This window comes from Amblyomma americanum, chromosome 2 (genome assembly GCF_052857255.1).
Source record: "Amblyomma americanum isolate KBUSLIRL-KWMA chromosome 2, ASM5285725v1, whole genome shotgun sequence".
Taxonomy (NCBI): domain Eukaryota; kingdom Metazoa; phylum Arthropoda; class Arachnida; order Ixodida; family Ixodidae; genus Amblyomma; species Amblyomma americanum.
In genome coordinates this window covers 227156989-227171937 of record NC_135498.1, presented here as the reverse complement: position 1 = coordinate 227171937, position 14949 = coordinate 227156989, and the positions used below count along the sequence as shown (strand labels likewise).

The window sequence follows — 14949 nt, the reverse complement described above, 5'->3', positions numbered from 1 at the left end:
ATAAATTAGTTAACCAGCTTACTAGTCCACATGATTCACCAGTTTTCTGATGTCTGCCAACAATGGTATGCCACAAAAGGCATTAAGAATTTACTGCATTCAGAAAATTAGATTTTGGCATTCTGCACAGAGTTTGCATGCTCTGCCTGTATTTATTTTTGCATCTAGTGACTCATTCGAGTTGTTTCTCTCAAACAGGCCGATGTATACAAACAAGAAGGGAGAAAACCCAAGTGTGGAGAAAGGGGCCACTAAATGGCAGCCGCAGTTTAATGACAGTCTCGTTGCTCTAGAGATGTGCGATAAAAGAGGCACTACGAACAGCAGTTGAACACAGCACACCAAGGAAGAGTCTACAGCTTTCTGCTGCACTGGGCCCGAATGTAGCGGAGCGCTTCTAGGGCATGTGGCAGGCTCACTCTGGACAGCAGGACGCGTGCGAGTTCCAGCGACATTGGCCCCTGCAGGCCCTGAGAGGAGGAGCAGCTCCCCCAGCGAGGCCAGCATTGAGCCATGAGGCCACAGAGCCAGCGCAGGACCCACCGAGCGTCCTCTGCAGTGTCAGCTTGGGGGCCGCGGAGGAGGAGGTCCCGGGGAGCCAGGAGCAGCATCTGGCAGACCGTGGCAGCCACTGCCGGGCTGGGCCGCTGGATGTGGGATCAAGATACCCTTGCAATGGCTCCTCCAAACCAGCATATCAGAGAGTGGCAGTCTAGCAGGGTACCACTTAGGAGCATGATGTTAGAGGGCCTGTACAGTTGCTTGGGGGTACCCTTACCCTATAATTCCATTTTTTTTTTCATTGAAACTCTTTTCTACATCACTACCCTCTCGACCAATCAGGATTTTTTAATCACAATGACGGCGACGCTAGCTCGTCACGAGCTTGTTTGCTTATGACTAGCTGAGGTCGTCATGAGTGTTCCGCAATGTTCCGAGTGGCTTTTGATGAGCCCAGCTCGTCAAATGGTGTCTTTTTTATTTGAAACACAGATGGAAACACGGATTCCATCATTTGCACTTTTACTGAATAAGAGTTTGCACCCTTGATGGCATGCCTTGTGTTTCTCGCGCTTTCAAACAAGCATGGCATCATCCATGCAGCATTCTCATAGAGAAGATCAATCTCCGTCAGATGATGAGGATGTCAGCGTCGTGTTTTATTCTTCGAATGAAGAACTAAGTGACGACATTTTTACTGACAGCGAGTCTGAAGTGGAAGAAAGCAGCAATGAGATGTTGGCCAGATCCCTCAAATGGTGTCAGATAGACCACAACAATATTGGTTTGAATTCAAAAGTTCTCTGCCGCCACGGTGGCTCAGTGGTTATGGCGCTCGGCTGCTGACCCAAAAGATGCGAGTTCGAACCCGGCAGTGGAGGTCGAATTTCGATGGAGGCGAAATTCTAGAGGCCCGTGTCCTTTGCGATGTGAGTGCAGGTCAGAGAACCCCAGGTGGTCGAAATTTCCGGAGCCCTTCACTACGGCGTCCCCCATAGCCTGAGTTGCTTTGGGACATTAAATCTCAATAGACCATAAACCCTCAAGGATTCTCCAGGACTGACGGATACAATGGGAAGAGTCGACAGGGCAGATCAGATGCTGTCCAGCTACTCAGTGCCATAGAAACGAAAGATATCATACAAGAAGATTTTTTAACGCTTATTGGATGAGGCGACCTATAATTCATACGACCTCTTTCAGAAAGAAGGAGGCAGAGCATCTCATCCGGAGTAGCGGTTGCAACTTGTTGAGGACACCGTCAGTGGATACTCAAACAATGGCCGTACGAAGAAGAAAGCGAGGCCAGGATATCCCCTGAACATGAAGTGGTTTGCTGAGCACCACTTTCCGCTGAGCATCCTATGAACAGAGAAGAAGCAAGAACCGACACGTCTGCTACCTGATGCGAGATGCAAATGACAAAAACATCCGCAAGGAAACCAGGATCTGGTGCAGGTGGTACCAGAAGGCCCTCTGCACAGTGCCGTGCTTTGAACGATACCACACGGACGGTAGTCTCATCTAGTTTCAAGGAAACCATGGAGCAATAGTGCATTTTGTGCATGGCAGTTTAAAGCCAACCCTTACTTTCTGGAGTTTCAGGAATTTACTTCAGGATACACCTGATAGGCCCTAGGTACGGTATATTGCATGAGGAAGCGAGCAATGACAAATAAAACACTTCTTTTTTTTGCCGTAAAATGTTTTCAAAAATATGTTACTGAAGCATTTCATGTCAGAAAAAAAAAAATTTGCAATTTTGGAACATAACTGTTTATTGAGCCCATAAGGGGGCTAACACTGCCACGTTAAAATTACGTCAACCAGCCTAAACCTGGACACGCTTAGAACCAGGTGTCCCCTTTCATCATCAGCCTTACTACACCCACTGCAGGGCAAAGGCCTCTCCCATGTCTCTCCAATTAACCCTATCCTTTGCCAGCTGTATCCACCCTTTGCCTGCAAACTTCTTAATCTCATCCGCCCACCTAACGTTCTGCCGCCCCCTGCTACGCTTACTTTCTCTTGGAACCCACTCCGTTACCCTTAAAGACCAGCGGTTATCCTGCCTTCGCATTACATGCCCTGCCCAAGCCCATTTCTTTCTCTTGATTTCGACTAGGATGTCATTAACCCGTGTTTGTTCCCTCACCCACTCTGCCCGCTTCCGATCTCTTAACGTTACACCTATCATTTTTCTTTCCATGGCTCGCTGCGTTGTCCTTAACTTAAGCTGAACTCTTCGTTAGCCTCCACGTTTCTGCCCCGTAGGTGAGTACCGGTAAGATCATGCTGTTGTACACATTCCTCTTGAGGGAAATTGGTAAACTGCCACTCATGATCTGCGAGAATTTGCCATATGCGCTCCACCCCATTCTTATCCTTCTAGTTATCTCCCTCTCATGATCAGGATCAGCTGTCACTACCTGCCCTAAGTAGACGTATTCCGGCACAATTTCTAGGCTCTCGCTGCCAATTGTGAACTGTTGTTCCCTTGCTAGGCTGTTGAACATTATCTTGGTTTTCTGCATGTTAATTTTTAGACCCATCGATCTGCTCTGAATGTCTAACTCGTTGATCATGATTTGCAGTTCACCTCCTGAGTGACTCAGCAAGGCAATGTCATCAGCAAATCGCAGATTATTTAGGTATTCTCCATTTATTCTTATTCCCAACTGTTCCCAATTCAGGCCTCGAAATACCTCCTGCAAACATGCGGTGAACAGCATTGGCGAGATCGTGTCTCCTTGCCTGACGCCCTTTCTTATTGGAATTTTATTGCTGACTTTATGGAGGACTATAGTAGCTGTGCAGTTGCTATATATATCTTCCAGTATTTTGACATAAGGCTCTTCTACCCCCTGATTACGCAATGCCTGTATGACTGCTGAGGTTCCCACTGAGTCAAATGCTTTCTCGTAATCAATGAAAGCTATATATAGAGGTTGGTTATATTCTGCGCATTTCTCTATCACCTGATTGATAGCGTGAATATGATCTATTGTGGAATATCCTTTACGAAAGCCTGCCTGATCATTTGGTTGATTAAAGTCTAACGTTGCCCTGACTCTATTAGCGATTACCTTAGTAAGTACTTTGTAGGCAACGGATAGTAAGCTGATCGGCCTGTAATTTTTCAAATCCTTGGCGTCTCCCTTCTTATGAATTAAGATAATGTTTGCATTCTTCCAAGCTTCTGGTACAGTCGAGGTCATAAGGCATTGCGTATACAGGGTGGCTAGTTTTTCTAGCACGATGTCCCCTCCATCCTTCAACAGATCTGCTGTTACCTGATCCTCCCCAGCTGCTTTTCCCCTTTTCATTGCTTCTAAGGCTTTCTTTACTTCATCTTTCGTTACTGGCGGGATGACGCATTGCTGTGCACTGCTGTCTTTCTCTTTAGCGCTCTGATTACATTGGCTACTGTACAGGTCTGTATAGAACTCTTCGGCTACGTTTACTATCTTATCCATATTGCTAATGACATTGCCCTGCTTGTCTCTTAATGCATACATCTGGTTTTTACCTATGCCTAGTTTCCTCTTCACTGTTTTAAGGCTACCTCCGTTCTTTATAGCATGCTCGATTCTCTCCATATTAAACTTCCTTATGTCGGCTACCTTGCGCTTATTTATTAACTTTGATAGCTCCGTTAGTTCTATTCTATCGGTAATGTTAGATGCCTTCATGTTTTGGCGCTTCTTAATCAGATCTTTCGTCACCTGAGATAGCTTCCCGGTATCTTTTCGAACTGTCCTGCCGCCTACTTCTACTGCGCACTCCGTAATTATTGATGTCAGATTATCGTGCATTGAATTAACATCAAGATCATCTTCCTCAGTTAAAGCCGAATATCTGTTTTGCAGCGCTATCCTAAACTCCTGTGCTTTCCCTCTTACGGCTAACTCGTTAATGGTCTTCTTCTTCGCTAGCTTCTTCCGTTCCCTCTTCAAGTCTAAGCTAATTCTAGACCTTACCATTCTATGGTCGCTGCAACGCACCCTTCCGAGGACGGCCACATCCTGAATGATGCCAGGTTTAGCGCATAGTATGAAGTCGATTTCATTTTTAATCTCACCATTGGGGCTCTTCCAGGTCCATTTCCTGTTTTCTCGTTTGCGGAAGAAGGTATTCATGATCCGTAAATTATTTCTATCCGCGAATTCGACTAATAACTCTCCCCTGCTATTTCTAGAGCCTATCCCATAGTCACCTACCGCGTGGTCGTCAGCCTGCTTCTTGCCCACCTTCGCATTGAAGTCGCCCATCAGTACAGTGTACTGCGATTTTACTCTATTCATTGCTGATTCTACGTCCTCATAGAAGCTTTCAACGGTCTGGTCATCATGGCTGGATGTGGGTGCGTAGGCCTGCACCACTTTCAGCTTTGACCTCCTATTCAGCCTAATTACTATAGCTGCTACCCTCTCGTTAATACTGTAGAACTCCTCTACGTTGCCAGCTATATCCTTATTAATGAGGAAACCCACACCTAGTTCTCGTCTATCTTCTAACCCGCGATAGCACAGTATGTGTCCGTCCTTTAGTACTGTATACGCCTCACCCGTCCTCCTAACTTCGCTAAGCCCTATCACATCCCATTTAATTCCCGCTAGTTCCTCAAACAGCACTGCTAGGCTAGCCTCACTAGCTAAAGTTCTAGCGTTAAATGTTGCCAGGTTCAGATTCCAATGGCGGCCTGTCCGGTGTCCCCTTTAGAGAAATTTAACACACCGTACAATGCTGGGTGTGGAGACAACCCAACGTTGCCTCCACACACAAAGCCTGTGCCTGTTCAACCATATTTATATGATTGTAAGTCGACTCGAATGTAAGTCGACCGTCCATATCACATTTCAGAAAAAAAACACTTGGAGGTCGTTTACGCTTGGCCTGAGGCCGCCGCTTATTGCCAGCTGCTATCAGCTGCCGAGCGCGGGCACGCCCGTGGGCACATTCCAAAACAAAAATGTATTATTCACTGGACTACTCGTCCACACTTGCGCCATCGTCCACACTAGCGCTGCTGTCGTGATCGCTGCTGCGGTCCCAAAGCATGTCGTTTCTAACGTCGCCGTGCAGCGAAATCCCACACTTCACAAGCAGCCACATCATGACATCGCACGGAACAGCTGAAAATTTTGCCTCGCTGCAGTTGACACACCTGTATCACCCGTTGCGAATGTCGAACTTGCGGCCTGGTGCACAGTTGTTCGTTCCTTCGGCATAAAGAATGACAGACATATTGAATGCAGCCGTGAACGAGTGTCAGTCGCTTACGGATCCACAGCACAAGTGACGACTGACGAAGCACTACATTAAAAACTTGCGAAATGCGGCCGGCACTAGTGAAATATGTGTGACAGCCAAAAAGAAATTACGCGTGAGCGGCGTCAGCTCTTGTCAGCTACCGACACTCCCTGGTGCGGCTGCTGTTCCAAGTGACCATGGAGGAAGGAAAACTCAGGAGAGGCCCTTCGTATTCCCAATGCATTGATGAAAGTGTGGCGGAAGTGACATCAAAATTTAGGCTTAAAAAGTCGGGCCACCTGTTGCTATCGTTGACGTCGTTGATATGAAAACTCAGGTCACTAGCAACAGCGTACGGCATCGTCGTTGCTAGGGGCCCGGGTGTTTTTCTCGGTGATGGTGGATGAGCTTTTGGCATGGCGTGCTCGACCTTGTGTGTTAAAGTCGACATTCCTCGCGTCATGACGTTACGTACGCATCCAGGATTTTTTTCAAATGCGGCAAATAGGCGTTGATTAGATATTTTGTTCGTTAAATTTGGTGTGGTGATGCGGAGCGATCAATGCATTGAAATGATTTCGCGAAAGGTGCCACTCCGGAACCGTGCTTCGACACAGAAGCAGCGTTGGTTGTTTCGATCAGCGGACTTTCAGCACCTCGAAAAACAACATAGAAACATGAAGCGAAGCTGAGCTGCGTTTCGAAGGCCACATGGCATACGGTAGTCCCAAACAGGATGGTGCGCTGTGCTAAGTGGCGTGCGATAGTCTTTCTCGGCCTGGCGTCAGAAAAGGTTCACCACGCCTGTGCGCCGGTCTGCGTGTAGATGTGTGTTTACAGGGAAGTAGGCGTAGAGGTAATGTGGTGAGCGGCGCGGTTTCAAGATATCTTCTTTCAGGAACCGCTTGACAACGTAGCCTCGGAGTCCTGTTCGTTGTATGTTCTGGGTGTTGGCATCGGATCACAATGGCGCATTTGATCATAACTGATCGTTCGCAACCGATTTGTGCATTGATATTTGAAACTATATTGACGTCTGTCCCATCTGAATAATTAAAAAGTAACAAACTGTGCCTTTTGCAATGCCGGTATGCTATTGGTGCGGAAGTTTTGGTTGACAAGGATAGATTTGCTCCCAAACTCATGCACATGCTAAACCATATATACACTTTTAAAATGTGCACAAAGTCATACAGCTGCACTGCAACACAATTTTTTTTTAATACATGCTTCTTCTGTAGCACATTTAAAACAAGACCATCATGAAAATCTACACTGAAACCCTTCCAGCTCATCAAGTGCATTTGTTTACATACAATCTCATAAGAAATGACGTGCATGTGCAACTTTTGCACACGCATCACTCAGAGCCTTGTGTAACAAGGGACGTCCTAGGATAGCACTCCAGATCGCATGTGGGCTATATGACTCATGTGTTATCACATGATGGTCACCTATTTTCTGCTGGCTATAGTCTAACGAGTGTGGCCAACATAATGTGGAAAGTCATGGTCTTTGCAATGGATTGGTTGTTTCATATCTTCAATTCTCCAATGTAATGTAATGTAGTGTAATGTAATGCAACACCACAAATGCATTTTGGTCAAAAACATTTTTTAAGGCTCTGTGATGTTAATTATTGGCTGTCATCTGCAGATATGACTGTCATCTGGTAGATGACACCTGAAAATGCTTCAATCGGCAGTTTGTCTTTCACGTTCATGAGCTGGTTACAGAGCTTGCTGGTCGGGATGTGGGCAATGCGCATGCCATATTTTGAAACCACGCGCGATAGTGCCTCGCTGATTCCCTGCACGTGAGGAATGGCAGCACATGCCTGGAATGTCTTGTTGCTTTGTGTTCCCGGCTTTAATATCCGCCTCTGAATATTGCAGACAAAGCGACTAGGGTAGCCGTTATTAGTCAGCTCTCGGTGAATAGTCCTCGGCTCGTTTTCCAATGAATTTTCACCTGAGCAGGTACGTATGGCACGTGCTATTAAGGAAGATACCACCAACGTCTTGTGGCCAGCCGGATGACAAGACATAAAATTGGGGTAGCCACCTGTATGCGCAGGCTTCCTATAGACCGAGAAGGTGAGGGTGCCCTTATCCCTGCGAACCGGTACATACAGGAATGGCAGAGATCCGCCTTAAGTTCAAGGGTGAACTGTATATGCGTATTCTGGGCATTTAGGCTGTCCAGGAAGGTATTACTGACAGTCCTTCTCTGCTACTTTGGATGACTGTTGTGCCAACTTTCAACATATTCAGCATCCCCTCTGCTACTGATTAAAAAATGTGGAGAAGGTAATCTGCAGCGACAAGCCTCTCAACCTGACAGGAAATACCATAGACGGCATTGATAAAACAGGATGCGACGATGCTCCGTTTCAAAAGTTTCGAGGGGGAAAAGCTATACGGAAGGAAAGGCTTCTTACAGAAGGAACAAGACACATGTACAGTAGTGAATACAGGGTCAAGTCATGAAGCCTATTGCAGTCATTAACAGGCATTTCCTGTGTTCATTCTAGTGGCACAAGAACTTCGGAGAAAGAACTAATTTCAATCACTTCTGCAGCAAAACATGCCGAGTTACGTCTGAGTATATAAAACAAGTTGGTCATCTACAAACTGGGCTACTTTTTTAGCGTTTCCTGTGAATTGGTATATCACTCTAAGAAATTGTTGTCTGCAATTCATACATTTCGCTACTAGACCCCTTACTAGCCGATAGCTATGGGCTCAAACAGTGTTTGTGTATATGATGTAGTGCGACAAAGAACAACAAAGAAATTCAAAATTCATGAAATCCAAAATTCAACCCATGGGGACAATCTTCGAGTGCCCTGTCAAGCACAACCAAAAAGAAATCGATAAGCAATGCAGCAAAACAAGCCGTTTTATTTTTGCCCCGAGGTCTCGCAAAAGCCTCCCAACTGACAAAACATGCAGGATCTGGTCTTAACAAGAGCATGCATAATGGAACTTAGGAAGGAAACAAACAGGACAGGGCACGAAACATCAACCACATGAACGACATATTATGCAGGCATCATAATCACACCTGAAAGAATGACAAACATTATATCATGTTACTCTGGCATGCTGGCGTGTGCAGCGCAAATTTTCATCTAGATCAGCGACCTCTTTCTTTACTTAGCAAGACTGACACTTTGCTGGTGCAATAGGCAATTTCTTTATGCAGTACGCTTTGTAAATTTCTCAGCTGAGTTGGGACGCAAACTTTTTCAACATTTACGCGTCACGAAACAGAGGCTTACAATTATGCCAGTGGCGACAATGGTTGGGCAAATGCCCACCCCCCACACCAAAGCGTCAACTGCTGCTACGTGGTGCTCGTATAATATACACTCGCCAACCGATTTTTCGGACTCGAAAGGACCCGAAAAATGGTCCGAATAATCGAACAGTCCGAAAAATCCGTGAAGTACAAAAAAATCACTTTATTGAGATGAAATTGGCTTCAAAATGTCACTGATTTTACCTTACAGCAAATTTCTCTTGCGGGCGATGATTTGAGCCTGTATTTGCGCCAAAGTTGTGCTCTCGCTGTACATGCTAGACAACAAGGTCACCGCATTTAGTTGGAATATTTTCCACGCTTCTTTGGCGGACCCGGCGGGGCCATGCTGTCCACAACCAGAGTGTGCACCACACCGCTCGTCGAACACTCGCAAAGCGGCGGAACCGCCGGACGCAATCACAAAACGGCAAACGAATTTAACTTCGTGAAGACTGAACGCCACTCGGTCGACGCGGTCAGAGAAACCCAAGTGACGAAACGGCGAATGGTGAACATATGAGACTCGCCGCGGTGGCTCAGTGCTTAGGGCGCTCTGCTATTGATCCGGAGTACCCGGGTTGGAAGCCCGATCGCAGTGGCCACTTTTCGATGGAGGCGAAACGCAAAGGCACTTGTGGGCTGTGTGATGTCAGTGCACGTTAAAGATCCCCAGGTGGCGGAAATTATTCCGGAGCCCTCCATTACAGCACCTCTTTCTTCCTTTCTTCTCTCAGTCCCTCCTTTATCCTTTCCCACCGAGATGTGAGATAGCTCCTGCACAATTTCCTTCCCCCAACAACCAATTTTCAACGTATGGGACAAGAGATAACCGCCCGCGACAACGTCGGCGACAAAAGCAAGTTGACGGCGATGATAATCCGGCTGCCACCTCGAAGTGTCAGAGATCGCAGGGACCTCTACTGGCAACAATGAGGTACCGAAATTGTGTCAAGCCAAGCCAACTGCAGCATAAATCCACCTCAACCCAAGAATCGGGTCGCCTTTTGCGCCAACAAAAAGCCGATAAGATGGCCGATTTTGGCCCACATGCGACTGAAATTAGTCCGAAAAATCGAACTTTCGGACTTTTGAAGTTCAAAATATCCGTCGCGATTATGTATGCGCTTCTACTGACGGTGCCTCATCGAGGTCTAAAATATCCTACAAGTCCGAATTACCCGTCGGCTACTGAATGTTAATGCAACATCCAATTTGTCCTATGTAGCATTTTCCACAGGAGAGGGGTATACGGTATACTATCCCACTTTTACATGGGACAAAAACTGTCTGCGTGCCTGATGGTTCTTTTTTCTTCCCAGTAACATATTGCACATGCCGATAAGTTTTTTGGGTGCTGTAAAGACCACGAGAATGTCACATTTCTGAGCTGCATTTTTGAGAGAATGCGATATTTGGTGGTGGCACAGGATGGCAACAGGATGACGATCACCGCGGTGATCATCTCACAGGGAAACCCTCCACTGTTGGGCCTTCAAAGCTGTGTTGCATTTCATGCTGGCAGGACTTATCAAGAGCGGTGTGAAGGCAGTTTTTGCTATACTGCTTTAACAAGCTTGGAATGGGCGGACTGCTGACACCCCACTTGGGGTTCACTAATAATAATATCCCTGCAATGGCAGCTTGAAGGGGAACCTCAGCTCGAAAGTACACACTTCAAGGACCCACAGGCATACAGCCCTCATGCGAGGCTCCTTTATCTGAACATTTTAGCTGAGTGGGCTGTGTCAAGGCGTTCAGCAATTGACTTGTCACAATATGACAGCAAAAGGACGCTCAACAATGGGGTGATACATGAAGCAATGCACAACGATGTTCTTTCCTTGGACAATAGCTATGGTTGAGGCAAGATAAAAGCGAAGCATTTCCAAGAAGTCGCCCACACTTCAGCCACGTGCATTCTGGAATGCCACTGGGCCGTCGTTCATGGGGGAGTTCCGCGGTATTTCCACGATTGTAAGTCGACTCGAATGTAAGTCAACCCCCCCACATCACATTTCTGAAAACAAAAAAAAACTTGAAGGTCATTTATGCTCGGCCTTTAATAATAGAACGCGACAGCACTATCCTGCGGCCTCCGCTTATCGCCAGCCACTATCGGCTGCCGCACACGGGAGAGTCCGTGGGCACATTCCAAAACAAAAATGTATTGGTCACTAGGCTACTCGTCCACACTTGCGCCATCGTCCTCACTAGCACTGCCATCGTGATCGCTGCTGCAGTCCCACAGCTCGTCGTTCTAACATCCTCGTGCAGCGAAATCCCGCACTTCGCAAACAGCCACATCACATTGCATGGAACAGCTGAAAATTTTGCCTCACAGTAGCTGCCACACCTGTATCCCCGTTGCGAACATCGCACTTGCGGCCCGGCACGCAGTTCGTTTCTTCGGCATAAAGAATGACAGCCATCTTGAATGTAGCCGTGAATATGCACCGGTCGCTTACCGGACCTGGAGCACGAATGACGAAGCACTACATTAAAAATTGGTGAAACGCACCCAGCAGTAGTCGAATGCGACAAAGCCTAAGAGAAGCTATGCATGAGCGGCGTCTGCTCTTTCGTCAGTTATCGACACTCCGCGGCGCTGCTGCGGTTCCGAGTGGGTGGCCCTTCCATCAACTATCGATGCTCCCTTGAGCGCCAAGTGCGCGATTCAAAGCAAAAAAAAAAAAAAACTTGGACGACGCCTATTAAGAGTAGAACACGAATGTATTATCGGGTCGCCGCCACTTATGAGCACACGCAATCTGCGGCCATGTGTGGGGAGTCGGCTGGAGCCAGTTTGCTGCTTATCGACAGCCACCATCGGCCGCCTCGCGCGAGGTGGGGATGCTAGTTCTGTGCGTTGACATAGCAGCTGCTCAAGGCCAGCACCAAGAGCGATGTGACGGAGCCGCACAGCAAAAATGCAACCACGCTGTAGAGAGCCAGATATCTCGTTTGTCTCGTCTGTATTTATGGTGCAATGCTTTGGTTTCGATTTTAAGTCGATCGACCCCCCCCACTTCAGATTTTCAAATTTTGAAAAATAGGCCGACTTACAATCGTGTAAATACGGTACTTTCCAAGGGCAACTTTGAGCAGAAAGCAAGTGAAGAATCTTCAAAATAGGAACCTGCCGTCAGAAGAATGGCAAAAAAATCGTGCAAGAACCTCAACCAGGGAAAGAAGATGCATGCTCTCTTTAAACACTTGTGTTATGCTGTCCCTCATCACAAGCTGTGCACTAACGAAGTGATTGATGGTTACGGAGTAGTTGTCGCTCTTCACAATGCGTAAGAAGCCCGATGCCTTCTTATCTTGAGTCCACTTAAGCAAAATGAGATGGCTGTGCTTTTATTTCCCATTTCACTTCTCCAGCGTGGGTGGAGTAGGGAATGTGCCATGGAGTGATGCGATTTAATAGACATCGTTTCGGCACAACAAATAGCCCAAATTACTTGAGCAACAGCAGTGACAGCAATCATCTTTTCGAAGTCTACAGCACAAATTTCTAATTGCAGTAAGGTGCCTAGTTAAGTTAGTTAAAAAGTGACTAACAGATTTCACTTTATCACTTTACTCGTTAACAAGATTTGCCTGTTTTCTGACATCGACCAACACTGGTATTGCTGTGCCACATGCCTCTGTTTACATGGAAAACACATCTCTAAAAATTAGTGGCAAGTTCCCCTGAAACACCCGGTATAGAGGTTGTTATACTCTGCACGTTTCTCTATCACCTGACTGATAGTGAAATCTCTGTAAATAAATAGTGATGTTCGTAATGAACATATAGTGATGTTATAATGCAACTTTTTCGTTTGCATTTTCGGTAAAGAAACCTCTTGTTACAATCAAGTAAATATGGTCGGGCAAGAATACTGCCTAGTTTGGTTTGGTTTAGGGGGGTTTAACGTCCCAAAGTGACTCAGGCTATGAGGGACGCCGTAGTGAAGGTCTCCGGACATTTCGACCACCTGGGGTTCTTTAGCATGCACTGACATCGCACAGTACACGGGCCTCTAGAATTTCGCCCCCATCGAATACTGCCTAGTTGACTTGCCTCAAAGTACTAGGCATGCAAGTACACCAAAAAAACAATTTTGTGATCTTCTTAAGGAGCACCCTTTCAGAATGCCCACCTGTGCAGGGTCCCTGTGCAGCATGTCCTGCACCAAGGCTTGCACCACGAAGGGCATGTCCCGTGGCGGGGGCGGCAGCTCCGCCTCGCAGTATGTACGGCTGTCCCGGTCATGGAACGGGTTGGGTGCCCCGTACAGCTCGTAGGCCAGGGTTGCGGCCGCCCACAGGTCGGCCCGGCTGTAGTCCAGCACTGATAGAAGGCCCGGCTCAGCTGCTGCAACCTGCCCCGATTGACGCCTGTCAGTATTACCACTGCCAGTGAGGCACTTTCCCCTTACGTTCCGCCGCTAAGATGAAATACTAAGCAAACAAGTAAAACATCGCAAATGGGTTCCATATAGCCGAAATTCGTAATATAAAATTTTGCCAAAAACTCGCGGAAGCGCTATTTAGTCAGTGAAAGGACGGCAACTGGGAGAGACCTTTTCCAAATTTTCAGCTCTGTTTCGAAGCTGCTCCTGGCAATTGCAGATACTGCACCGGTGGCTGTGGTGGCTGTGCAAGCGGTGGCTGTGCAAGCGTGCACACCACGAATCCGTTTGTCTACATCATGCAGGTGTTCGCCTTCGTCGCTTCCGGCGTTGTTGGCCCTTCCCCCAGCAAGCACGTCATCCACTGCAGTTTACTGCAGTGACGATCGCATCTTCGCATGGCCCCAACCCGACGTCATCACTTCATCATGCCCGGCAGCGCCTCCCCCTGGATACCATTTCCCCGGCCCATCCTGGAAAGCCTCATCACCAGCAACATCAGCCACGGGATATATAAGCAGCGATCGACCGCCTTCGCCGCTTTGTGGGCTCGGTGGCTGTGCAAGCGTGCACACCACTAATCCGTTTGTCTACATCATGCAGGTTAGTTATCCGCATTCCGTAGGAAGCCGTAGGGCTTCCGAAACGTCAATACGTTTCTTTAAAAATTTTGACTTGGTCAGTGACCCTATGTTTTTATTATGCTAAAAGAAGTAGCAATTATTTCCTAGTGCAGCTGCCGAGCCCGCAGTGCTGCATTTTTCTTGTGCTTGAATGCGCTCATGTTGTTCGCTGCTTGCTGATCTTGGCAGGCGATATTGAAACTAACCCAGGACCTAACAATCTCGAGGCTGTATTCGCAGAACTAAAAAAGTTATCCGCCGGTCAACCTCAACTAATCTCCGAAGTGCAAGGTCTCAAAAACCAGCTTATATCCACTGACGGTGCTATAGCTTGTTTAAGTAAGCGCATGACCGATCTTGAGACACATTTGGAAGCCATGACAGCCATAAAATCTGAGTTAGAAATTATAAAATCTGAAAATACTCGGCTATCTCGTCAGATTGAAACCCTTGAGGCCCGCATTGACGATAGTGAAAATAGATCTCGCCATAACAACCTCATATTTTATGGAATTCCGGATTCTAACCTCTCCGAAACGTTTGCGGACTCTGAGGGAGAGGTCATTCGTCACTGCGCTCAACACTTGAGCTTAACCATTCATCCTGAGGAAGTAGAACGTGCCAACCGACTCGGCCGCCATGAACCCAACCGCTCTCGACCAATAATAGTCAAATTTATTTCGTACAAAACAAAAGACACAATACTCTCTAACGGCTGCAAATTTAAAGGAACGAAATTCAGTGTCGGCGAAGACTTCTCCCACAGAGTTCGTAGCGTCCGCAAGCAGCTAGTCACCTTTGCTAAAGCTAATTACGACAAATTTGCCCTACGCTACAAAACCTTGTATATCGGTCCCAGGCGCTACATT

General features: G+C 47.1%; 1 protein-coding gene across 1 annotated transcript in view; it reads right to left on the bottom strand.

Annotated features, from left to right (window-relative positions):
• Positions 1-234: 234 nt before the first annotated feature.
• Positions 235-14949, bottom strand: part of Pink1 (PTEN-induced putative kinase 1) — an 86314-nt gene continuing 71599 nt past the window's right edge. Inside the window, exons 8-9 of the mRNA XM_077655790.1 lie at positions 13206-13427; positions 235-647 (exon numbers count right to left, since the gene is read on the bottom strand). Of these exons, the coding sequence (XP_077511916.1) occupies positions 354-647; positions 13206-13427 (516 nt within the window). The 3' untranslated portion in view covers positions 235-353. The remainder of the gene's footprint in view (positions 648-13205; positions 13428-14949) is intronic.